The sequence below is a fragment of the Macaca mulatta genome, chromosome 8 (assembly GCF_049350105.2).
Source record: "Macaca mulatta isolate MMU2019108-1 chromosome 8, T2T-MMU8v2.0, whole genome shotgun sequence".
In the NCBI taxonomy this organism is placed as follows: Eukaryota; Metazoa; Chordata; class Mammalia; order Primates; family Cercopithecidae; genus Macaca; species Macaca mulatta.
Window position 1 is genome coordinate 122,989,096 of NC_133413.1, and position 26,404 is coordinate 123,015,499.

Genomic DNA, 26,404 nt, shown 5'->3' on the forward strand with positions numbered 1-26,404 from the left:
CAGTGCTTTAAAACTCTCATTTGTCTTTGACTCCTCACTTTTTTCCTCCACAAAATATGTCTGAAATCCATTCTCATTGAAAAGCATCATGTCAAGTATTATTTCTCTTACCCTATGCAAGGCCCTCATCACCTCAAGTTTATGAAATAAACAATAACATCTAGCATGTTTTTCAGTATCTTTCATCTCCAATTTATTCTATATAAAATGTTGGACATACGTATAGCCAAAACATGTTTTTTCATAGCTTTAATACCCGATGGCTAATGGCACCATGTTCAAAGTCGTCACCCTGAAAATTAAGATTCCCAAATTAGACTTTACTATTCTAAATTTTTGTCATTATCTCCCAGTGGTCATTCTTTATATCAATCAGATAAGTCTCCTCATTAGTTTTATGCTTTGTCTCGTAGGAACACCTTCAGTTGTCCCCTTAACGTACACAATCTTCTCAATCTTTAACAGAAAAGTTTAGATCCCCTTCCTTTAGGTTTCAATTTCCTCCAATGTTCCAGGTTACATATAACTTTCCTTTATATGAAACTCTAACACTGTAGTAAAATCTTCTAAAATCAGAGAAATGGGGGTTGCAGTGGTCATATACAATGTAAATTACAGTAAAATTTAATTATTCAAAAGTGATTGTAATGTTTTTGGTCATTGACCTATAGTAAAGGTCAATGAATATATGGGGTTAATAATTCATTTGCCTTTCTTGGCTTTTCAACTGATAAAGTAAGATGATGTATTTATTTTATGTCTTCCACTGTGCCGCATTGATCAAAGAGTCACAAAATAAATCTAAAGAAATAGTTCATAATTGGTTGACAAGCAAATAACTCAAGGCATAATTCAAGGCAATGGAAATGTTGCAAACTTAAGAAAATGAGAAACATCATGATGAACTGATATCAGTATTATTTATTAACAGTCATTATTAAATACTAAAACATAATTGGTAAGTAGTTTTAGAAGATTCCTTTTTTTTTTCTTTAGATGGAGTCTCGCCCATCGTACAGGCTGGAATGCAGTGGCTAATCCTGGCTCACTGCAGCCTCCACTTTGCTTCCTGGGTTCAAGCAATCAATTCTCCTGCCTCAGCCTCCCAAGTCGCTAGAATTATAGGCATGCACCACCACGCTTGGCTAAATTTTGTATTTTTAGTAGAGACGTGGTTTCACCATGTTGGCCAGGCTGGTCTCAAACTCCTGACCTCGAGTGATACTCCCACCTTGGCCTCCAAAGTACTGGGATTACAGGTGTGAGACACCACGCCCAGCTAGTTTTAGAAAATTCTTAAATTTTGGCAACGTACATAATTTTCAGAAGTTCATGTCTGCATTTTATCAAATGACATTAACATTTTATCTTTTTCCTTACTGCTTCATAGAGCTTGTTTTTTAAAAAAATAGAATCCCCAAATAGACATTTTTCTTATTTATGTAAAAAAATATTTGAACATTTTATGTTTCTGTTTCTACTACTCCTCCCCTCAAATATCTATTGGTCATAAATTTTACATTCTTTTAGATGTCTAACATTTTCTTTAATTGGAAAATATATCTAGACATTCATACAAAAAAACATATATCTGGAGGTGAATATATGTCTATAGGTTTGTTCTGTATCCATTTTCAAATTTAAAATTTGTATAATATTTAGATATCCAAGACTTAATTATAGTCATATTTCAAGCAATACAACATAATAAACAGATGTGATTTTTCCTGGGGAAAAACTACAGAAATAAAAATAAATTATATTCCTAAAGTCTACTTTATGCTGTTATAATTTTAATGTGTTTTGAAACCTATAAATAGTCTTATCTTTTTTTTTTTTTTGAGATGGAGTCTCACGCTGTCACCCAGGCTGGAGTACAATGGTGTGATCTCGGCTCACTGCAACCTCCACCTCCTGGGTTCAAGTGATTCTCCTGCTTCAGCCTGAGTAGCTTGGATTACAAGCATGCACCACCATGCCCAGCTAATTTTTGTATTTTTAGTAGAGATGGGGTTTCTACCATGTTGGTCAGGCTGGTCTCGAACTCCTGACCTCGTGATCCACCTGCCTCAGCCTCCCAAAGTGTCGGGATTACAGGCGTGAGCCACTGCACCCAGCCAACCTTATCTTATTGATACAGTTTTTGTAATCCCCATGTTTTGAGGGGCAGACAGAATGGGGTAAAAAATGCCTTGGGAAAGGCAATATAACAGAAACTTGGAGTACAAGCCGTGGTGGCATTGCAAGCATTCCTTCCTATAGGATTTTGATTGCCTGGGGAAGACAAACTACTTTCACTTTCAATGAAATTGATTAAAAAAAAATAGAAATACAGCAAATGCCAAATGTATTGTTAATGTTCTCATTAGTAATCTACTGATTTTGAGGTTTGTGAATGGTTCATTTGAAAAATATAGTTTAGTTACCTTCAGCTTGGGAAACAGTAAGAAAGAGATGAATGAAAAGACTTTTGTTTGTTTCTTGATAAGAAAGGATTTATGTTGTTGGAGATTATTTCACAGGAGTAAATATACCACAAGACTAATAGAAGGAGAGAAAGTGATTTCTTAAAGACAAATTTAAATACAATGCATATTGCCAGATTTGACCAAATTAACACCAAGTGTGTCTCTAATCAACCTCAACATTTCTGAGCTCTCAGCTTCCACTTTGCCCTTTAAGGCACTAGCCCTCGAAAATAACTTGGACTATGACACTAAGAACTTGTAAATGACAAACGCTAACTGAAGGTATGCATTTGAGCCTTCTTATTTTTATTCCTTATCTGACTAGCTTTTGTAGGAGAAATGTAAAGGCTATCATTTATTGAGAACATACTGCGTGTTTGCTGCATGTTACCAGTTACGCAAAACACTTTGCATGTTTTGTTTCATTTAATCTTTAAAATAGTCCTGTTTCTGATAAAGACCACATACCCTGGGTGGAATGGGATTGGATATGATTTACTGGGTAAAGGATACTATAATGGACTAAAAGAAAAGCTGCCTGGCCTGGCGCGGTGGCTCAAGCCTGTAATCCCAGCACTTTGGGAGGCGAAGACGGGGGGATCACGAAGTCAGGAGCTAGAGACCATCCTGGCTAACACGGTGAAACCCTGTCTCTACTAAAAAAATACAAAAAGAAAAACAAAACAAAACAAAACAAAAAAACTAGCCGGGCGAGGTGGCGGGCGCCCATAGTCCCAGCTACTCGGGAAGCTGAAGCAGGAGAATGGCATAAACTCCAGAGGCGGAACTTGCAGTGAGCCGAGATCTGGCCATTGCACTCCAGCCTGGGCGACAGAGCGAGACTCCGTCTCAAAAAAAAGAAAAAAAAAGAAAAGCTGCCTGCATATTGATATCAATTAATTACTAGTGAGGATTAGTTTTGAAGTAGATTTTTCTAAATGACTAATTTGACTCAGGTTTAATAAATACATGCTAGACTAAAAATCTCAGTTAAGGCACTTTATTCATTTGAACCCCCACGTATATGTGCATTCTCTTGTTGCATTTTACAATGATTTTTGTAAAGTATACTTTCATTCTACAAAGCTCAAAATAATGAGAAGTTAATATAATTAAACAATACTGTAGATAAGATGATTTTTAAAAAGTAATGGATCTATATTGACAATTATTTTTAAAAACCCATGAGTCCATTGACTATATGTATTGAAGATAGATGCCCAACAGCAAATATAAAACTATATATTTGAAATGCAGAAATTTCTTCTTGAGGGGGAAAAGGTCATAATCAACTTGAATATTAAAAGAAATAATATAATATCTGCATTTGAAATAAAGACATATTTTAATAACCCTCTTAAGTGTGTTGTTAAGATTCATTTATCAAAAGTGCATTTCATGTAAAAGTATATGGCTATGCATTCATGATGAAAACGTATGCATATGTAAATTTATATGTTTGCACACATATAAATCTTATGCAGTATAGCCACACATGCACAAAATGTTTATAAAGAAAAAAAAGCTCATTTCTGTGTTCATATCAGCATCAAAATTTTTCAAAAATCAAAAATATTTTAGACTTTTTAAACAAAACCATTAGATTTAATAGGGATTATGATGATTCCAACACTCTGAATTATAGCTTGTATTAATATAGTTTTCTTTACTTATATTAATCATATTTAAATATATGTGTACACAGTTTGCTTTTTAATTTTAATATGATTTTCAGAATTTTATGCAAAATAATAAAATTAAATATTTTAAATGGAAAATACGTACAATCAATGTGAGGAAACTATAAAAGAATAACTGAATTTGTGAAGTAAATGCTAAAAAAGTTGTTTATATATCTCAGGCTGGCAATTACTGCCTATTATCTGCTTTTCAGAACTATACACAAATAATTGGTACACAAACTCATTTTCAAATAATGATTTGATGCTTCTGATATTTCTTTAGTATTTTGCTTCATAATGATATTAGATAGATATTGCTGGAAAATCTATTGCAGAATTTACTAAAACACACACCTTACCTTATAAAGCATTAACATTCTTATAGATGAAGGAAAGTTTTGATTTAAAATAAATAGAGCTACTAGTTCTCTTAGTAAAACTATAATAATACAAAATGTAGAGCAAACAGAATGAGGAAATCAAAAAATTTTATCATTACTTACTTTCATAGTGAATCTTGAAGCCATTATTGGAACGACTGTTGTCTGTTGTAAATAGAAGGTATATAAAATTACTGCTACTAAATAGAAACTGGGGCACTTGGGTGCCATTGTAAGATCCAAGCAAGGGTGACAGAAGATTTGGCCCATCATGAACTTCCAGAACATCATAATTTAGTTCAGTCTGAAATCTAAGGTTAAAAGACACATGTGAAAATAGATTTAGAATAAACACTATATAGGGAAATAATACTTTAGACTGCTATTTAAATTCTTATTTAAAATTTTTCCATTTTATATTATAATTTTATTTAGCTTATCTAATATCTAAGATATCATTTAAGACACCATCATTTGTGAATACCAAAGGTATAAGCTCTTATTCCTATGAAAAATTATTATTAAAAAGTTATGTGTATATACTTGTTGTTCCTAAGTAAGATTCTTTCAAATATTATGAATTATCTTTTTCAAATATTATAAATTGTCTTTTAACTGGCCTGTTCATAAACCAAACATATTTTTGGAGCTATCTTTGGTTGCCTTCCTCATTTTTACGGAAAACTATGTGGTTTACATTTATTTTCAATCAGATAATTAGATTCTCATCTTAATAAGATATACATTTCAAATTTGACATCTGCTTTTATAATTATTTTTTATTCAAGTGTTTTTTATTGACACATAACATTTATACAAAATTTTTGGATAAATCTATTTCAGCCATTAAACATGTAATAAAGTTTGTATTTGAAAACAACAGTTCTAAGTAGGTGGTAACTAATGATGATACATTTGATGTTTATTAAAGTGTCAGCAGCTCTACTAAAGACTTTATCTACATTAGTTTATGTAATCCTCCCATTAACTCTACGGCGTAGCTGATATTATTGAACCCACTTTCCAAGTAAGAACATCACAGCCTTCAAAAAACTTTTTTCTTTTTTCTTTCTTTTTTTTTTTTTTTTTTTTTGGAGACAGAGTCTCATTCCATCACCCAGGCTAGAGTGCAATGGTGCCATCTTAGGTCACTGCAGCCTCCGCCTCCTGTACTAAAGCCATTCTCGTGTCTCAGCCTTCTTAGTAGCTGGAATTACAGGTGTGTGCCACCATGCTTGGCTACTTTTTGTATTTTTAGTAGACACGGGGTTTCACCATCTTGGCCAGGCTGGTCTCTAAGTCCTGACCTCAAGTAATCCACCTGTCTCGGCCTCCCAAAGTTCTGGGATTACAGGTGTGAGCCACTGCGCCCAGCCACCTTCAAAACTTAAATAGTATCACATTATCTTAAAGTACAGAAGAAGGCATCAAAACCAAGTCTCCCTGACTCTAACCTCTATTCTATGATGTCTGATCTTATCATTAGATTTTTGGTTGCAGTGGGTCAAGATCACACCACTGCACTCCAACCTGGGCGACAGAATGAGACTTTGTCTCAAAAAAAAAAAAAAAAAAGGAAGGAAAAAAAGAAATTGTCAACCTATTATTTGGTTGCTTTGTTGTCAGTCTATTGTGAAGATTGAAACTGGAGTTTCACTTTGATAGCTAGTCAGCTGACAACAGCCATATTAAAATGCACAGAAGAGTCAGGCATTACTTTGAATTGAAACATAAAGAGACTTAATTCTTAATAGAATAGCAACATTAACTGGTGATATAAATAACGTGTTCAGTACTGGTGAATCTTTAAAAAGAAAATCATTGCAGATTTGTCCTAAGGAACTATAAAAATACATTCTAATAACAAACAAAATAGGATAGGGTTACACAATAAATTGAATTTCTTTCATTTTCTGTTTTAAAATAGTTGTATAAATTTCTCATGAATTGCCTCTATCTCGTGTTTGTTAATGAAATTAAATTTATTGTTTATGCTAAACAAATATTATGGTAGCACTAAATGTTATTATACATGAAATTGAATCTAATCTTATTCAATTTTTGTTGTCTTTAAAAAACATTCTTGATGTAATCCAAACCCTTTCTAACCAAATTGAAATAGTCCTCATTAACTTAAAAAAAATTATTCTCTGAAAGACATAGTGATAACATGCATTCAGGGAGCTGAGGATAGGAAAATGGAATAGAAAGATACATTTTGAACGATTGATAATAAAATGAATACGTCTTAGACTTAGCAGCTGCTGGATATTGAGAAAATTTAGAAACTGTGGGAATAAACAAAAACAAAAATTCCGTTGCAGATCTGAGAGGAAGAATTGCTAAATGTTTGGATATGTTAAGAAGAGGTAAATGGTTTTAAAAACATGTTTGTTGGTGTTACTGCTATTTCGTTTTGTATTTAACAGGAAATCATATTTCTTACAGTTTTATTGACAAGCTGTTGAGACAATCTCAAAGAGAAAATGAATAACACATTTGTAAATAATTTTTTTTTCTGTAGATTAATTTTAATAATTTTCTCCATTTGAGAATATAGAAATAAAACTACAAAATAGCTATGCCACCATCTTAATTATATTATCCGGTTTTTACAAATTTTATTTTCAACACATTTAAATGACTCATGAGTAGTGGAGAGTAAGTGACATGACTCTAATAAATCATTTCTTGGAAACAACTTCTACGACAATATTCTCAGAATAAGAGGAATTATCAAAAAGTTGGCAATGAAGTGTCCTTACAAGGATTTGTCTGGAAATCAGAAGGGAATTAGATATTTTGAAGAATCTAGTATGTGTTAGATATTTTAGAAATGATATTCTATTTCTCAAAACAATCTCTAGAGAAAAATAAAGCACCAAGACATTATAAGGCCACTGATCAAGGATGTGGTAGACATACTTATGTCTGATTTCATAGTGTCTATTCTATGTTGCTACCCTAATGGATAAAATTCACTTATTTTTTAAATTGAAATACCTTGTTCATCCCTTTGCTACTGAGTTACTGCTAACCATATGATAGCTTTGTATGATGTAGATTATTAAAATAACCGATTTTCTGGCAAAGCACATGGAGTATAGACAGCCCTCAACCAAAATCTCATACCCTTAAAAGGTCTTTAGAAAAGAATAAATAGAAGAAGATACTTAAGGAATTTTTTTCTTCAAATAGCTCCAATTCAATAATCTTATAGGATTTGGGGTGGAAGTAAAGGAAGGGCAAATAGAAAGCTCAAGCTGCAAAAGGAGCATTTATTTCAGTTTACAACAGTGAGAAGAACTTGGGACTTAATTTTATTTTATTTATATAAGGTAGATTCAAAATAAATATGTTGATATAAATGTGTTCTGTTTATTCTAAAATACTGAAAATATCATTAATAAATTCTTAAAGCATTCTAACTCCTGATTATTCCAGTGTTTGGGACAATTAACAAAGAATGATTGTTTAATTATTGGTATTAGGGATGTGGAAGGAGCCATGAGATTACAATTTATGTGAGTGGGTAATTTCATGATTAAGAAACGAGGCAGAGTTGACAAGTCTGGCTTGGTGATGTTCATGGGGAGAAGCAAAAATCTTTAAACTGTAGGAAACATTCCTCACTCCAGGCCTATTCTGATCTATTTACAAGACTGATTATTGTTCCTGTGCACAAATCTTACATTGAAAATCACTTTTCAATTAGACTTTCTTGCTTCTAGCCTAATTTAAAAGATTTGTGTCTTAATCAATAGATAAGAGAATAAGAAAGTGGCAGAGTAAAACACGCTAAGTAACTCTATTTATAGAAATTAAATTAAGTTTTTGTCTATTTAACTAGTGTTACATTTTATTAAAATGGCTGGAAAGATTTCACCAAAAAGTCAGGTTTGAAATAGTCTAATTTCAAATATAGGCTATACAGTACAAGTGAATTCATTTTGGAGAATTCTAAAGGTATTTAAACAAGATAGGAAAGCAGCAAAGAGGCCTGTATTGGCCTGTTGGAAGGATAGAAGACACATGCTAAGAATTTTGGACAGAGAAAATAGTGCCTTCAAACAAAAGTCCAAAATCAAAAGTCAAACTATGGATGCTCTCTGAATTGCAGGCATTGTTTGGCAATCAAACTGTTTGTCAAGTGGGCCACTCTAGCCTACTTTGAGCTGAAAGATAGTAGGAGTTTATTTATTTAATGATGATTAATGACTCTCATTAGCAAATCAGCAGATGCTTTTCAACATAATAATGCACTTTGTGTTCATAAAGCTTAAACTAGTTTTCTAGTTATATTATTTTTGGCTTATACAGTATTTTAAAAATGAATAAGAGAATAAAAGAAAATGTTATTTTAAAATAACATTCCAGTTTCAATTAACTAGAAGGTGGGGAAGTGGTGATGTCTTCATAAGAAAACACTGCTGTTTGATTAAAAAAAAAAAATAGCATGTTTCAAAAGAAAGGCAAGATCCATTCCTACTCCCCAACATCACCCAGAAAAACAAATAGTTAAATCACTCTGCATAATAAAGTAACAAATATTTTGAGACTTACCCTGCTATATACCAGAAGAGGCAGAGGGAAGGGGGAAATGAGGACTGAAGATTCAAGATGCAGAAGAGATTAAAGATGAAGAATGGTTTGGGATAAGAGAGGGTATTGGAGAGATACAAGCAATTATTCCTGTGATGGGGGTTATCAAGAAAATTTAGAACAGTGTAGGCTTATTCAATCTTAAATGACTCTGGATTGTGCCATAGTCCTCTTTCATTGTCACCTGCATTATGGTTTTCATGAGAACGAAAGAAAGTGATACAAATGAAAAGAGTAATGTTGAGAGAGTGCAGCAGCTTCAGTCTCTATTATGGAGGGTGCTTCTGGAGACAGGATTTAAATTCAGAATTGAACAAAAGCATCCCCAGACATTCTTTGAAAATTGTAGGAGAGAGTAGACTTCCCTTGTATGTGGGATGGGGGTCAACTCTTTTTACTTGAATATTGAAGGATAATGACTGGTGAAAGTCATCTGGGTGATAGATACTAAGAATGGATACAAATAAAATATGAAAATAACGTATTTTCAACTACCTTTGCACCTCCTGATACAAAATACTGTTTAGTCCAAAAGAAGAAATACAAAAATTATGTACTTGACATATTATATCAATATATATGAGATTATTTCTGATAGATTAACAAATATGCTTGTTTTTCAAATGTAAAATACTAAATTTAAAAACTGAAAAATATGGATGAAATACTTGTCCTATTGTTCCAAATCAATACATATCATGCTTTATCGTATATTCCAAACCAAATATATTTCTATGTGCTTAAGTAAGGTTGGTTAATTTTAGTTCAACATTAATGGAACAACTATATTGGAAAAATATTTAATAATGAATAAATAAGATGCTTTTCAAGCTTTCTAAAATTGCTATGGCAACATAAGTCATGTAAACCAATAAACAGGGGATATGGTTTCAACAAAATAGCAACAACAACAAAAAAATGCCAAATGAATGTAAATGAAAACTTTAAAAATGTGTAAATCATTTTTGTGGGCTGAATTGTGTTCCCCCAAATTTCTATGTTGAAATCTTAACCACTAGTAGTATGTGATAGTATCACCTCAGAATGTGATAGTATTTGGAGAAAGAGACTTTAAAAGGGTAATTAAGGTAAAGTGAGATCATATAAATGGACCCCAATCCAATGTAACTGGTGTCCAGGACATAAACACACACACAGAGAAAATCTCATGAAGATAAATGGAGAAGACAGCCATCTACAAGGCAAAAAGAGAATCCAGAATAAACTGTCTTGTGTACACCTTGATCTTGAACTTCTAGCCTCCAGAGCTGTGAGAAAATTAGTTTCTGTTGTTTATCTCACGCAGTCTGTGACACTTGGTTATGGCAGCCCTAACTAATACAGAAAACTAATATAGCCCTAGTAAACCATGTAGATTATAATAAGATAGTGTTAAATTAAGTTTAGCTTAAAACCTCTTGTATACTTTGAATTCCTGCGTAAGAAAGGGCAAGCTAACTAAGAGTATAATCTTGTAATAAATAGCTGAGTGTCATCCAATTACAGAAGCCAAGTTTCAGTCAATAACAGGCCACCAACTGATTAGATCATATCTATACAAGGCAAATGCCAAGCTGTAACTAATCAAGCTGTTTCTGTATGTCACTTTTTTTTTTTTTTTTGGTCTATAAATACTTTCTGTCCACTTGCTATGTGAACCTCTTCGTATATACTGATTCAAGGTGCTACCTGATTCATGAATTGTTCTTTGCTCAAATAAACATGATTAAATTTAACTTGTCTAAGGTTTTTAACAGTAGAATGAACCCATGTGAAATGTTTAATACTTTACATCTGTTCAAAGTGGAATCTGTTCTCTCCCATGCAGATGTTAACACTAGCATGGATGGACACATTCAGTGAAGGACTTTTTGAGTTAGGAAAGAATCATATTAGGTTTGTAAAATTCAATCTTCAGTCAATAATAAATATATTCTGCTGTACTTATATGTTTTTCATGTGGCTCTAATGCTTAAAGAAGTTTTTTGTTCATCTGTTTGTTTTTTAAGAAAGGGGTTGGGAGATGAGAGAAGTCAGTGATATAATTGAGAGATTATATAGATAAAGCTATTTTGATTTGTAAATTGTGATTCAATAGCATATGAGAAGTTTCATTCTTTTAACGTTTAAAATATTCAATATTGTAGCCTTTTACAATATAGTTTATTTGATCAGTAATACTAATTTTTCTAGGGGAAATAAAAGGTCAGCTGTTGAACCATTACTACATACTACATGACAGTCCTTTTCAGAAGGACTTAGAGGTGAAAGCATATGGATAGCGTGCCTAGGTGTCTTAGACTGCACTACAGTGTTGATTTGAATGTGTTTACGGCACCTTTGCCTCTTGAAACCTAGCAGAGCAGAATTCACAGGCCCTTCAAAATATAGGACAACTAAGCTCATTAAGTTAAAGGTCACATGTTCGTATCTTAGTAGTATACATGTACATAAAGCAAAAAGGTCGATCTTGCATATTTCAATAGTACTGATACAGCATTAAACAAATAGAAAATTAACTTGGAAACAGGCTGAAAGGTTAAAGGGGGCAAACAGATGAAAGCATTCAAAGCACAGCAATTTGACTATTACAATAAAATTAAACATTGATTCGGCAAATGCAAAAGAGAATGTCAACTAGTCTTTTAGATAATATTTTCTTTAAAAGTAGAAAAAATATTTGTGAGACCTTTCAAATGTAATTTTGATGGAGTGTCCAGGTTCAGCTTCAATCACCCACTCACAATTCAAAGAGTCTTTGTAGTATCCTGGCCATCCTGGTGAGAGAATCACTCCACTGGGAGCTGAAAAATGGCCACCACATGGGGCTGAAAAATTAAATCAGAGAACAAGTAAGAATAAAACATTCAGCATAAATCACAGATATTATTCTTAACACTAAAAATTTTTTAAAACAAATCTCTGCATATCTTTATTAAATAGTTAATACTATTTTTGAAAGTAATGGTACATCATCAAAAATGATGATTTTTCTAAAAAGGTAATCTACTTTTCAAAATATGAAATAGCTATATTTAGCATAGCTCATCCTTAAGTCCTTAAGTCTATGAATAATACCCCTTACATATGTTCTTGTCTATCATCATCTTTGTATTCAAAGCTTGAAAGAAAACCCAAGTTGTTAGTTTTGATCTCTTTCTCTTTTATTTTCTTACTTATGTTATCAAATTCTACTAATTCATCTTATACACTAACAGTTTGAACTTCCATTTTCCAGAGTCACTACTATAATTCAAGCCTTCATTGATTCAGCTTTTTACCTTATTTCTCCTCTGCTATTTTCTTTCTTACTTTAGTACAGCTGTCAGAATAATGTCCTCCAAATTACAGTTTCATCACACCATTTCCTAGACATCTATCCCCTTTCTTTGTTTTGTATTTTGATCTCTTTTCTTTTTAATATCAAATTTAAATATTATTTATCATTTCAAATATTGTATCCTCCGATTTCCCTAAACTCACACATAATTGAAACCACAATGATAGCATTGCAGTTCCAGTAAGCACTGATTAGATCATTTAGTGTAAATGCTCATTTTGAAGATGTGTAAACCAAGTTTTAGAGAGAGCAAATTGCCAAAGTTCACTATGTTGAAAAGTTTTAAAATCACTTTCAACTCAACTTCTGCAAAACAAAGCCTTAGTATTGACCCTCTTCCATTACTTCCCGTATTGGTAAATGAAACCACCATCTGTCCAGTTGCATAAACTAGAAAGATAGAAGTATTCAGTTTTCATACTTATATTATTTTTACCATTTACTCCCATATCCAACCCATCCGTTACTCCCATATCCAACCCATCTGGGAACTCGCTCTTGTTTCTCTAGCTCTATGACTTTTGTCTTAGTTTAAAGTACCATAATCTCATCCCTCAGTATGGAAATATCCTCTGAACTGGTCTCTGCATTTACACTATTCTCCATGCTACTGATACAGTGATTTTTTTTTTCTTTTCTTTAATTCACAAAGCTTACCATGCCCTTTAGCGACAACTTTCTGTGTTTCCTGATAAGGCTCTGTAGGATCTAGCTGTTACTTATTCTCTAGCCTTGTCACGGAACTCCCCTTCACTCTGCAGCCCAGCTACATTAGCCTGCTCTACTTTCTGGAAGTATACACCGAAGAGAACATGGAGGAAAGAGTATTTGAGATGTTGAAAATTATCAGGAAAGAAAAAAAAGGCTAAATGTATACTAGATCAACTTTTTAATACATCACTATTCCCAGTATCTTATCACATTATTTTCTTTAAATCTTCCCATTTAAACTCTTACCCATGTGTTTATATTTTTTCTAGCTTATTTCTTTCTGCTTTGTCTTACAGAATTTCTGAAAACAATTGCTCTAGACACTACTTTACTCCTTTTTATTCTTTAAATAACTTGATGGAACCCAAATGAAATAGCAAATATTTATAAATTGGCCTAGGAATTAAACATTACTGTAAAATTTCCATTTTTAGTAAAACATTTTCTATGTGAAATTGCCAAAAGATGTTATTTGTATGACAGAGAACCTTCATAAAAACTAAGTTTTCTTCCTTAGTAGAATTTAATTTCGTTTCCTAAAAAGCTTTTAAAGGAGGCAATTTTCATGAGGATTATTTACTCTTCCTAGTTATGATGACTCATAATTAGGTTTCCTGTAGGGTTATGCATTTCAAAAATGAAATTATGTGCATAATAGTCACGTAAATTACCATACTTTACAAGACAGAGCTAAATATTTTAGTGAGAGAGAGTTCTCAAAGTATGGAGTATTTCTGACACAAATCTTCATTATGTCAGCAACTCATATTGTTCCAGAAAAGCATTCATTCATTCAACCTAATCATCATTAGGCAAGGTAGTCATAAAATTAACAATTGAGTAATGGGCCATAAAGGATTAAAAAGTAAAGTACTGAGAAGCATTCTGACTAGTCACTCAGTGCAAAATGTGAGGGAGGCAGAGTTAAGAGGGGGCTTTAAAGTGAAGAAGTAGCCTAAAGATGTGATTGATTGCTGTTTGTTTCTCAAAATGACTCTCCAGAATAGTGACCCTGCTTGTGGTTCTTCTTCTACTTCTGATATTTTCTGAAGGTGCTATTTTCTCACTTAAAGGGTTGGAATTTCCCTAAATTATTCTTCCAAAAGTATAGGAACCGACTCTCCAGAAGGTCTACGCCCAAGAGGGGAGAGACATGCTTATGTGGGTCGGTCAGCAAAAGTCTCATGATTAAAGTGACCCTCAGGCACATGAGAGGAAAATGTCAGTAAGGAGATGTCATGGTGTAGCAATAGTGGAAGAGTATGGAGTAGATAAAATGCAAGAGAAAGGAGAGACTAAATGTAGAAAAACAAAACAAAACAAAAAAACAGCTGAAGAAAAAAAAAAGCTGCCCAGAGTTTTGGAACAAAAGCCTAAAAATACTATTATTATTGTTTTTTATTTATTTATTTATTTATTTATTTATTTATTTGAGATGGAGTTTCGCTCTTGTTGCCCAGGCTGGAGTGCAATTGCATGATCTCATCTCATTGCAACCTCCGCCTCCTGGGTTCAAGTGATTCCCCTGCCTCAGCTTCCAGAGTAGCTGGGATTACAGGCATGCACCACCACACCCGGCTAATTTTTTTTGTATTTTTAGTAGAGACAGGGTTTCGTCATGGCCAGGCTGGTCCTGAACTTCTGACCTCAGGTGATACACCCGCCTTGGCCTCCCAGAGTGGTGGGATTACAGGTATGAGCCACCATGCCCGGCCTAAAAATATTATTAATTACACATATTTTACCTGTAAAGAAATCTAACTGCAATATGTGTAAAATACAACTTAAAAAAACCCAAAAAGTTAGTTACTCAAATTTAACAATGCTGCCATATTCATATATTGCCTATGTAGTTAATTATGTACCTACCGAAATTTAAGAAAATCTTATACATTTTTTTAACCAAAAATGAGCTTGTGTATCTCCAGGTATGAAGATACTATACTTTAAAAAGGATTTCTCTAAAAAACAATAACTACTCCTGGTTGAACAAGAAAAAATTGGAATATACAGAAAGCAAAAAGAGGACCAAGGCCATAAAGAAGCATTTTCAAAGTCCCATTCATTCATTCATTCATTCATCTTTTATTCATTAATATTTCAGTTTTTCCACATACCATTGTGTGGCAGGTGTGTGCTTGTGTGGCATTTGTACTACTTCTACAAATGAACATTTATGGAATGCTTTCTATGTGTCAGGCACTCTTAGATTATTTTATATAATGCTCAAAATAATCTAGCCAGATAAGAAAACTGATGTGTAAGGAATTTAAATAATTTGCATCTGAGCTGTCAAGGATTTGAACAAAGCCAGTTCGACTCTAGAAAAATTCTTTCCAACTGACATTAAGATAGTCTTTTTCCTCTCCTCACAGTGCCCATGGTGCAAAAGACAGAAACATTAACAAAAGGTAAAAATGTCAAGTTCTGTAACAAAGGTATGTCCACAAGGGGCCTAGAAAAGGAAATGAATACATGCTTCATAGAAGAGATTATGTGTAATTTGAAGAGTAAACAGGATGAACTCAAGAATGAGTCAGAATTCACCAACAGAAAAACTGAGGGAGGATATTGTAAATGAAAGCAACATCACATGCAAATGTGTAGAGGATTGAGTTAGCACAAAGTAATGCAAATACCTTTTCTAGGGAATAAAGAAGTGATGAGAGAAGATTAGAAAGGGAGCTGGTTTGCTCCAGTATGGAAAGTGAACCATGGCAATTGAAAAATCATTGACAAAGGACTCATACATATATACATATATAGACAAAGGATAAGATTTTCATTTAAACAAAACTTTCATGTAAAATAGATTGCAGCACTACACCTGGATTTAGTGAGATCAGTTAGGAGATTGTTACAACTATCTAGGAAAGGCATTATCAGATTCTGAAATAAGGCTATAGCAGAGATAGGCAGAATGTGCAAGGTATTTACGAAGGAGAATCAAAAGCATTTATTGACGTGCAAAGAGTAACTCTGAGGAAGGAGTCTCAACCGGTCCTTGACCCCTTGGCATGTGCAATAGGGTGGACGGTGATTCCATTCACCAAAATGGGAAACACGGAACAGGGGGGAGCTTCATGCGGAAAGTTAATGAGATTCAGTGCTAAAATGGAAGCGTCTACGAAATATCACAAGAAACAAGAGAAAATAAAATCTGGAGCTCTTAGCTATCTTAGGAGTGATTTTCAAAATTGATTGATGTTCAAGTTTCCACATAGGTTGAAGGTAAAGGTGAATTTAGAGGAAAAGATGAGAGATGATTGAATATGCAACCCTTTGAAAAAAGTTTTAATTTAATAAAATTAAATAGGTACTGTCCAATAGCTAGTATATCACTACACTGAGAAAAGGGCTGAGATGAATTATTTGTTTGGGTCTTCCTCTCATCGAAGTGTGTGAACTGGGATAACTTTAACAAGTAAAAATAATAAATTCCTAGGTTTTAGTGGGAAAATAGAATAGTGTATATCTCACTTGACTGAGATAAACTTTAGTTTAACTAAATTTAGACAGGTTTCTTCTTGACTCAAGACCCTCCTTCCCATCTCCTTTTCCTAGAGCATTTACTTTAGAAAACTTGTATTTTTTTTTCCCTCTGCACCTTTGAAATGTAAATTTTCTCCCAGCCTCTTGCTAGTTTTATGACCCAAGAATGTCTTTTTCAATGACCTGGGAAACATCCTTTGGAGCACCCTTATCTTCCGGTCTCTGTGGGAGAGTGGGAACCTAACTTTAATAAGCTCCAATTATCAAACATAAATGATCTAATCACATTGGCCAACCTACCCCCTAACATGCTCCTACTAACTCACCCCAATGCTTAAAAACCCTCTCTCTCTTTGGAAGGAGTTGAGTTCAATCTTTTATCTCCTTTGCAATAGTCCAAATAGTCTTGCTTGCCTGTTTAACTCTGACGGAGAAATTTTTCTTTGACACACACATGATCCTCAACTTATGACGGAGTTTTGACTTATGATCATGACTTGATGAGAAACATGGACTAGGTAGTGACAGAGCTGAGACTCAAATTCAAATTGTTAAATTCCTAGTTAAGAATTACTTCCACAATAGATTTATGACTTTTCCAAAAGGAAATTTTATTTAAGCATTTTATACTCTCTTTACCATTGTTTAGTGAAGACAGAAATACATGAAAAGTCAGCGGAGTAGAATATTCAGTCCAAAAGTTTTTAGTATAATGTTGAGGCTCTAAACACTCCATTTTAAGTGCCTCTCCACTACTATTTATTATTCATTTTTAATTTATTAAACATTTAGTTTCTGCTACTATGCCTAAGATACTGTGCTAGCTGCTGAAACTGAAAAAAAAAAAATCTATATGACATTATATCTGCCTTCAAGAGATACACATTTTCTACAAGGAAGATTGATAGAGTTAACATGAAACATGATAAGTACATGCTTGAGCTGGGTAAGTAGCTTTGAAATATAGGGCAGGGACAGGTACTATGCCAGGGGCATTAGGAAAGAGTCCCGGAAGGAGATGTTTGAAGATGAAGAATTTAGATTAAAAAATGAATACATGCAAAATAGGCTTAACAGAAGGGGGACAGATAGGCAGAGATAGGAAGTAAAAAATACTAATCTGTGTGAGGGAAAAGTCAAGTGATTCTTTGTTACTACAACTTATTGTTAGTGGACGCCTAAGAAGGAGCAGTTCGTGGGGGCCTCTAGTTATATGCAGTAATTATTGCTTTCAAAGATTTTCAAACTTTAGTGGGCATCTACTGAGCTTGTTAAAATGCAGATTCCTTTGGGAGATCGAGACGGGTGGATCACGAGGTCATCCTGGCTAACATGGTGAAATCCTGTCTCTACTAAAAAATACAAAACTTTAGCCGGGCACGGTGGCGGGCGACTGTAGTCCCAGCTACTTGGGAGGTTGAGGCAGAAGAATGGCGTGAACCCGCGAGGCGGAGCTTGCAGTGAGCCGAGATCACGCCACTGCACTCCAGCCTGGGCAATAGAGCAAGACTCCATCTTAAAAAAAAAAAAAAAAAAAACACACACACACACACGCAGATTCCTGTGCTGTACTTCTAATAGTTGTAAGACGGGACCCAAAAATCTGCATGGTTGACAAAACCCGCACCTGATCCCTCAGGTCCTTTTATTGATTAGGTATGTGGACCACACAGGAAATTTAAGGGATGTGGGTGTTCTGTGGCTGCAAGACTCCCTTGGTTAATCTCTCAGTTTTCCGGGATGAGGAAGTTATTTGGATATTTTAGTGAAATATAGGTTGTTGCCTTTAATTCTCCTTTTTGTAGCAATAAAAACAACAATGTGATATATAAAGTCGACATAATTCATTTATCTAGCTTTATTTTTCTAAGGCCTGAAGAACGTCTGTTATAAATTAATGGGAGTTGGAGGGCTGGCTCAATTTTGTGTTACTTTAAGAGAAAAGGATACATTCAAAGAACCCACTGTGTTTTAAGACCTGGATGAAAGAATCAGAAGTGCTTCAGACTGCATTCTGATAAAATTCTCTTGAATAAAAATGCTAAGGAGTGCTGATACTCCACAGCAGGAGATGCTCATTCATCTGAGAAGTGGTACTTAGGTGCTCAGAAGGAAGTTGGGGACCATGAGCTGAGCTAGGTTTTGATCACAGGGATTTTGCCACAGGTGAATTAAAGAGGTGAACATTGTAGCATTTCGTCTGATAACAGCCCTTCTGTGGAGTTGTGCCTGATAAAATCTAGATGCCAACTCAAGGACAATCAGACAACGACAGTTCCATTTTGTTCCTTTAAAAAAAAAAAATGCTTTATGGTTATAGGTGTGTGGTAAGTAATCACCAGCTCTCTCAAACCTCAGCACACCGCAAGGTGGTTCAAAAAAAATTACAGGGAACAAGTCAGGTATGTATCTAGGATAAGAAGAGAAAGACAGAAACATGATAATTAAAGAGCCAAAAGAGTCCATTTCCATAAGTACTATCCCTCCCCATACCCAGCTCCACAAAGTTTAGAAGCAAAATCCTGCCAATGGCTATTAGATTAGATTATTCTATACTAGTCCTCCAGGAGATTTAGAATTTAGTAACATCTAAATACTTAACTAAAGGAGAGCTCTCTCTCTCTCTATATATATATATATAAATGTGTGAATACATATCTGTTTATAAGAACCACAAATCAATTCTGATCTATGTATCAAATTGTTACTCTAATTGCTTTCTCAAAAGAACTCTCTCTAAAAAGAATGTAATGTCTGTGAATGAGAATGGCTTCCTTTCCTCTGAAACTAATTGAGATTCAAGAGAGAACCTCCTATCCTCAAAGGGAAAGTTCATCAGGCATGCAAGTCCAGCCTTGTCTCCAAACAGTTCTCCTGGGTCTTCAGTCCCATCCTAATCATTCAAAGAATTCTCTTAGATATCCCATTAGGGAGTAGGAAGGAGCATAAGCCACAGCTATGCAGGGAGTTCTGTGCTGAGGGCAAGGGAGTTCTTGCTTGAGTAAGCATTTTATAGAACATTCTAAAGCTGGTGAAGCAAAAACAGAAGACTTTTTTTTTTTCTAATTACTGCCTTAAAACACACACTGCCAAATCTCTTTCTGTCCTCAAAGAGCATGTTAAGCAGAGACTCTAGTTTTCTTATCACTTCTAGTATTTAAAAACTTGGTCCAGTTCAATTTAAAACTCTTATCTCTTTCTCTCCATTCACTCACCCAAGGGGCCTCTGAGTAGTGGCCAGAGAGACTTGGAGGATGGGGAGGAGCATGCTAAAGGAATGCCAGCACTTTCAGATTCATTCCTCTACTTACTTTAGCACTTGGAGAAGGTATTATCATTTATTTCATATCTTGTTCTCTTCCTTTTACCTTTAGATCCTGTTTCCTGTGGTGAGTTAGGGCTGGAATGAGGTAGATTATGCTATCACAGCCCTTTCCTGGAAGTTACTGCTTTCCTTGAAAACTTTTGTCTGGTCACTGGTGCCTCCATTTTGTCAGGTATGGAAAATGTTGATTCTCCAATGAGAACAAATGAATTGTTTGCAAAGGCCAAGAGTGAGGAGAATTGCTTGTCACTGCACAATCCCCTGATAAAAGAGAAGCTCAACCTTTTGTAGTTGCTTGTCTGCTCCCATCCCTGGCAGTATACCCTATAACTATGTTGGATTGTCTTTTCCTGTGGCCAAGTCTGAGTAATGTCTTTGGTATTCATTTGATGCATAGGAAACTTACATCATTGACTAACCAAACTGTTGGAACTAAACGGCTGTCCCTCTCTCCAACCTGCCAGCTTTTCACCAACTTCTTTTCTCTTGTTCAACAGGCATAGAATGTAGATCAGCAAGTCCATTGTATAAGCAAATATCCACCTGAGAATTCTCTTTCACACAAACATCTCCATTCTCTGTAAGGGATTCTCTTGCAGCTTTTTCCCTCAATTTGGCTTGAAGATAAGGAGACTAGCACTTTCCTTCCTCTAAGAAGAATGAAAAAACAAACAACTTATGATTCGAACAGTTGTAGATAGATGGATGATAGAGATAGATATATAGATTAGATAAAGATATATAGATCTCCCTAGCTTTTGCTGCTTAATACATTGGAAGTAGGATGGCAGAGGTTATGATTGTGATAAAAGAATCAGCTAGAACCCACTTAAGCTCTGGATGGGTGTCTCGTCCTCAAATTTTCATGAAGAGGAATATAGATAAATTTTTCTTCTTCACCGGAGACCTAAGTTGCCAAAGCAAAAGCAGCACGAAAATTTAGTTCTCCACTTTGTTAGTCACACATTTATTCCTATTGTTTTCCTTGTCAGGAGGGCTGCAAATATAACAATGTTCAAAATTGTTTCTAGTGTCCACAAGAAAGAGGCAACTTTGCCTGTCTTAACCCAGCATCTTAGTTAAATCATCAACTTTGAGGCAATAGCATTCATCAGACTCTTCTAATGTATTTCACTAAATGTAATCTCCTTTATCTATAAAGCAGCCCCATGAATGTATTACATCTAATCATATTCAAAAACATGATCATGTAATCCAGAAGGCCAATATTCATTTCCATTTTTGTCAGGGAGATTGCTTTAGATCAAAGGGGGCACTGCTGACTACAGTGTAGGGAGCATGTGAGTCAGTCAGGCAAAAAGGATGAGAGAAGCAGAAAGCATACATGCATCAGAGCCTTCTGAGACTCAGAGGAGAAATAATTATGAAGAAACTAATGGTTGGGCACAGGTGGACTGAACAACAAGCCATTTCTAATTTGAACTACAAATTTCAGTATCTGCATGAGATCTGGAAGGAAAAGACGAGGAAGGAAAAAACCACAGGGATCAAGTATCTTTAGAGAAGAATGGTATATCACTTTGGCAGCTGTGTTGAGAATAGAACTGAATGAAAGAAGAGACAGAAGCAGTGAGAGCAGTTAGGAGGCTACGGATTAATTAAAGCCAGAGACAAAGGTTGCTAGGATCAAGATGTCAGCAGTGGAGGTAGTAAGAAATACTTGCGTTTTGAATGATTTCAAAGGAAGAGCTAGCCAGTTTTTCTGATGCATTATCTATGGTTATGACAGAAAGAAAGGAGTCAGGAAAGATTAGACAAAGACTGAAGAATTTTGACCTGAATGACTGAAATAATGGAGTTGCTATTAATAATGGAGAAAGTGAGTGACAGTAGCAGGTTTAGAGTGATGTGGGGAGACAGATCAGTTTTGGACAGGGTAAGTTTTAGATGCCTATTAAACACCTAAGTGCAGATGTGGAGTAGGAAGTTGAAGATATAAGTCTACATTTCAGGGCAGAGAACCAGGCTAGAGATGTAAATTTGAGAGACAGCACCATATAGATATTGTTTACAGTTAGATACTGATTGAAAAATCACCAGTGAAATGAATGAAATAGAGAGCAGAAAATATCCAAAATGTAGCTCTGGGACATGCACTTAAACAGATCACAGAGAGGAGGAGAAACCAGGAAGGGAGACTAAAATGAGCCTGAGCAGTATATTTAATAAAATAAAAGTTAATAACATAATTTTTAGACTTGTGTAACTTACTTTTCCATAAACAATTAAATAATTATATAACTTTAAATTATTGAGGAAAATTTGATTTTAAAACAAAAATGGTATTAATTTCAGATTCTATAACAAAATAATGAATACATTAATGCATCTTTCATTTTTGTTCTGCAATAAAATCCTTTTCAACTTTCACTCTACATGAGTATAGTTCAGTAGCATTTTGTTTTAAAGGATTCACCAATGAATAATAAATCTTTATATTCAGGAACTGTTTCCTTCTGTGGCTGCAATACAGGAGAATTAATTTATGTCCAACTGTCTTGTTTTTTAAAACAGAAAACTCAAGATGACTTAGTTATCACTGCTTGACACTTAGAAAGAGAACCTTCTTGTTTTATACTACATCTCATGGCCTGGCATCTCTTTCAAGTTCTTTTTGGATTCATTGGCTGGCTTGTTACTGGCAAATTCAGAAGCGGGCATTATAAAGTAGAAATGCAACTCAGAGAGCAGCTGAGAATATGTGTCAAAAACTTGCTGTCTCTCTTCTTGTTTTCAAAACCAGTATATAATTTCTTATAACAAGGTGGAGAATTTATTCGCCAAGCTTCCAAGAAGATAGAATCTCAACTGAAAACCATTAGAATGGAATTAATGAATCTTTCTTGGGTGCAGAGTATAGTGGAGTGGATTTTCTGGTAAATTGAGGATAATGTGTGTGACAGAGGGACTGAATTCATGTAAGCAAAGACATGGGCCCTGGAAAGGAAAATAGGAAGGGAGAGAAGAAAAACAGGGATGGGAGGACTGTGTGTGTAAGCATGGGGGAAGACAGAAAGGAAAATAAAGGATAATGATGATGATTGTGATGATTTTTACAAGCTACCTTGAACGGTGGGTGAGAAGGGGGAAAAGATGGCTTAGAAATATATTTGAGAAGCTTTCTGTTTACTTCATTGTATAAAACACTTGCATCCTAACTCAAAAAAAAAAAAAATCAAAGTAAAAATCTCTTATTTATCAATGCTTCTTAAATAACTTTGGTATAGTTCTTTAGTCTGCCTGAAATCAAATCATACTAGATAACTGAGCCACATTAAGAGCTAAATTATTAGCAAAATTGTACTGTCTCATGGTAAAAATAGGATAAGACATGAGGGGAATATCAATGCAAAGCCAAAAGGATATTGCAGAGAGCTCTTTGAATTTGAAATGATCATTTGGGGGAGAATGCACAATTCAAGATAGGATGTTCCAGTTAGACTCTAGTTGCTAGAGGATCGGACTTAAACAGTGTTACACAGCTTCACAACAAAAAAGAGTAACTCAAGAAACTTCCTCATGAAATAACTACTTTGCAAAATGATTCTTAAGTGGCCCCAAAGGATACTCAATTTATGGAGACATTGGTGTGCTTTCTTAGAAGGAATAGAGTTTGCTGTCCAATATATGGTTTCTAAACTGCTTCACTGGCCTAGCACAATGGATTGATTGCTGTCCTTTTCTAATGTCCATGAAGGTATTGTGTAAGCTAGTGGAAACATTGCTCTCAGCTGTCAATAATACTATTTTTGTATTATTTGTATTGTTTTTAAGCACAGAAATATTTATCTATAACTATGTCTGTATAAAAAGTGGGAAAACACACGTGTCCCTTGGGAGAGTAGCCTGCTTCCTTTAGCCCATCTAATTCATTTCTGTTACTTCCTTGCTCCTGTAAGCATTTGAGATTATGATTCCTAATCTGTGGCATTGGGCATTAGGTGCTATCTGTAGACTCAGACTCACCAAAACTACATCTAGTCTAGTGGCAGTTGGCTTCATCATCCTAGAGAAGATAAATATCTAGATGAAGTTGAGTTGAGTAAAAGTTTTGGAAAGACATTTTCTGGCTGTGTGTTAAACTCACAGAACAAATTAAAAGCAAGATTCCTACTAGGAAAAAGTATTAAAAAATTGGAAAATCAAAAGTACCTGCAACAAGATCATGGCAGAATTACCTATAGCTAATTTACCAAATAATCACAGACACTCTTCTTTACAAACTGATTTCAAGAATCTGGTAAAGCAAATCAGAACTGAGAAAAAATAAATTAATTATGGCTATATTTAAGAAAGAAAGCCAAGTAATGATGCTTAGATCATTTGAGGTAGAAACAACAAAGCAGATACCTTTTGACAGACAGTGAGGCAGGCAGACAGTCTCAAGCCCTTGGAGTTGGTTGGCCCTTAGATGGTCAGATTTAGGTGGGCAGAGATGAGTGAGTTTCCCAAATACCAACAGGAAAATCCCTCTGCTGAGTCAAATATTACTCTTAAAATTTGCCTTCTGTATAGCAGTACTGGTCACAAGGAAAATTCCAGTGACAAGGAATTCTGTGGGATTTTACTGGATGATTACAGGATTTGGGAATTTTGTGGGTCAAGGATGGTTCCAGTTTGCATTGCCTAGTACAGTAAAGGGAATTCCGTTGTGTGATGTTCCCTTGAAAGAATTAAGTGAAAGTACTATCTTAGCTAGGCACAGTGGCTCACACCTGTAATCCTAGCACTTTGGGAAGCTGAGACAGGTAGATCATCTGAGGTTAGGAGTTCAAGACCAATCCTGGCCAACATGATGAAACCCCATCTCTACTAAAAACATAAAAATTAGCTGGGCATGGTGGCGCACACCTGTAGTCCCAACTACTCAGGAAGCTGAGGCAGTAGAATTGCTTGAACCTGGGAGGTGGAGGTAGCAGTGAGTCAAAATTATGCCACTGCATGCGAGTCTGGGTGACAGAGTCTGAGACTCCATCTCAAAAAAAGAAAATAAAATGGACTGTCTTACTCATATTTCAGGAGACACACATACACATGCTTAAGTGGAGAAATAAAATTGAAATTTGGCCGAGTGTGGTGGCTCACACCTGTAATCCCAGCACTTCGGGAGGTCGAAGTGGGCGGATCAACTAAGGTCGGGAGTTCAAGACCAGCCTGACCAACATTGTGAAATCCCGTCTCTACTAAAAATACAAAAAAATTAGCTGGGCATGCTGGTGCATGCCTGTTATCCCAGCTACTTGGGAGGCTGAGGCAGGAAATTGCTAGAACCCGGGAAGTGGAGGTTCCGCCGCTGAGCCAAGATTGCACCATTGTACTCTAGCCTGGGCAACAAGAGCGAAACTCCATCTCAAAAAAAAAAAAGAAATACAATTATGTTGTGTCCCATTTCCAAACTTCCTTACACTTAGGCTGGTAGAAAGAACTTTCAAGGTTATGATACAGATGAGCTTTATGATGTCCTCAGAGGTCCCTGAAATTCTGATAATATTACAAGAAATTTAAAGGTAGATTTAGGGTATGAAAAAAAGCAATTCCAAGAAGGAAGCAAGAAAACTGTACTTGAAGAGGGCTGAACTTAGTGAGGAGGCTCACAAGATATCCAAAAAGGGCCTGGACTGTGCAGAATAGTAAAATAAATGATCGTGAGGGAAGCTGTGTTGTGAAGGGAGGACAGTAGTTTAAGCAGCTGCTATGAGTGGGACACTGGTGAAGAGAGAGGAAGAGGATTTTTAGAAAGCTTTCTGTGTGATACATTATGAAAATCCCGGGTCAACTCATTAAAGGAGGTCTACAACAATCGTCTACACAGTTCTTCAGGGCTTTAGAATGTTTCTTTGAAGAAGATGCCATGAAGAGACTGGCCCTAGGGAGAGCCAGATATATTCAGGCTACTGTCTCAGTGTCGGTGAAGGAGTCATTGCTTGCCATTAAACCAAGTTAAGATGACAGTTTGTGGAATTCAGTGTGAAATAACTGCAATGCTGATTACAGTAACGTATTTTGTTTTCCATTAGCAGAACTGAAAGCTCATAAGGCCTTAAAAGGCAACTAATCTTTCTTCTTTATGGCGAAAATTCGTTCTAGAGAAATGAGTTGAAATTTTCAGAAAGTCCCAATCTATCCTTATAGTTAATGCATCAGTGTTGAACTTCAGGTCAGTGAATAAAATGTATAACCAAATTATGTTAAATAATTATATTTAAGTTACCTGAAATGTGGGATCATAAATCTGCAACATATTATGATATTTCTCCCTTTTGGTCTGACAATCCTTATTCAAGGACTATGGCAGATGAAAGTTTCTTTAACTATTCTCAAAGATTTCCCAAAGTTTTAGGGACTGATTGGTTCATCAGTTTGAGGACTGATTGACATTGGTG

The 26,404-nt window shown here is 35.0% G+C and overlaps 1 protein-coding gene across 1 annotated transcript in view; it reads right to left on the reverse strand.

Annotated features, from left to right (window-relative positions):
• CSMD3 (CUB and Sushi multiple domains 3) overlaps positions 1 to 26,404 on the reverse strand; it is a 1,224,761-nt gene that overhangs the window by 430,419 nt on the left and 767,938 nt on the right. Inside the window, exons 17-18 of the mRNA XM_015145899.3 lie at positions 11,822 to 11,960; positions 4,654 to 4,841 (exon numbers count right to left, since the gene is read on the reverse strand). Of these exons, the coding sequence (XP_015001385.2) occupies positions 4,654 to 4,841; positions 11,822 to 11,960 (327 nt within the window). The remainder of the gene's footprint in view (positions 1 to 4,653; positions 4,842 to 11,821; positions 11,961 to 26,404) is intronic.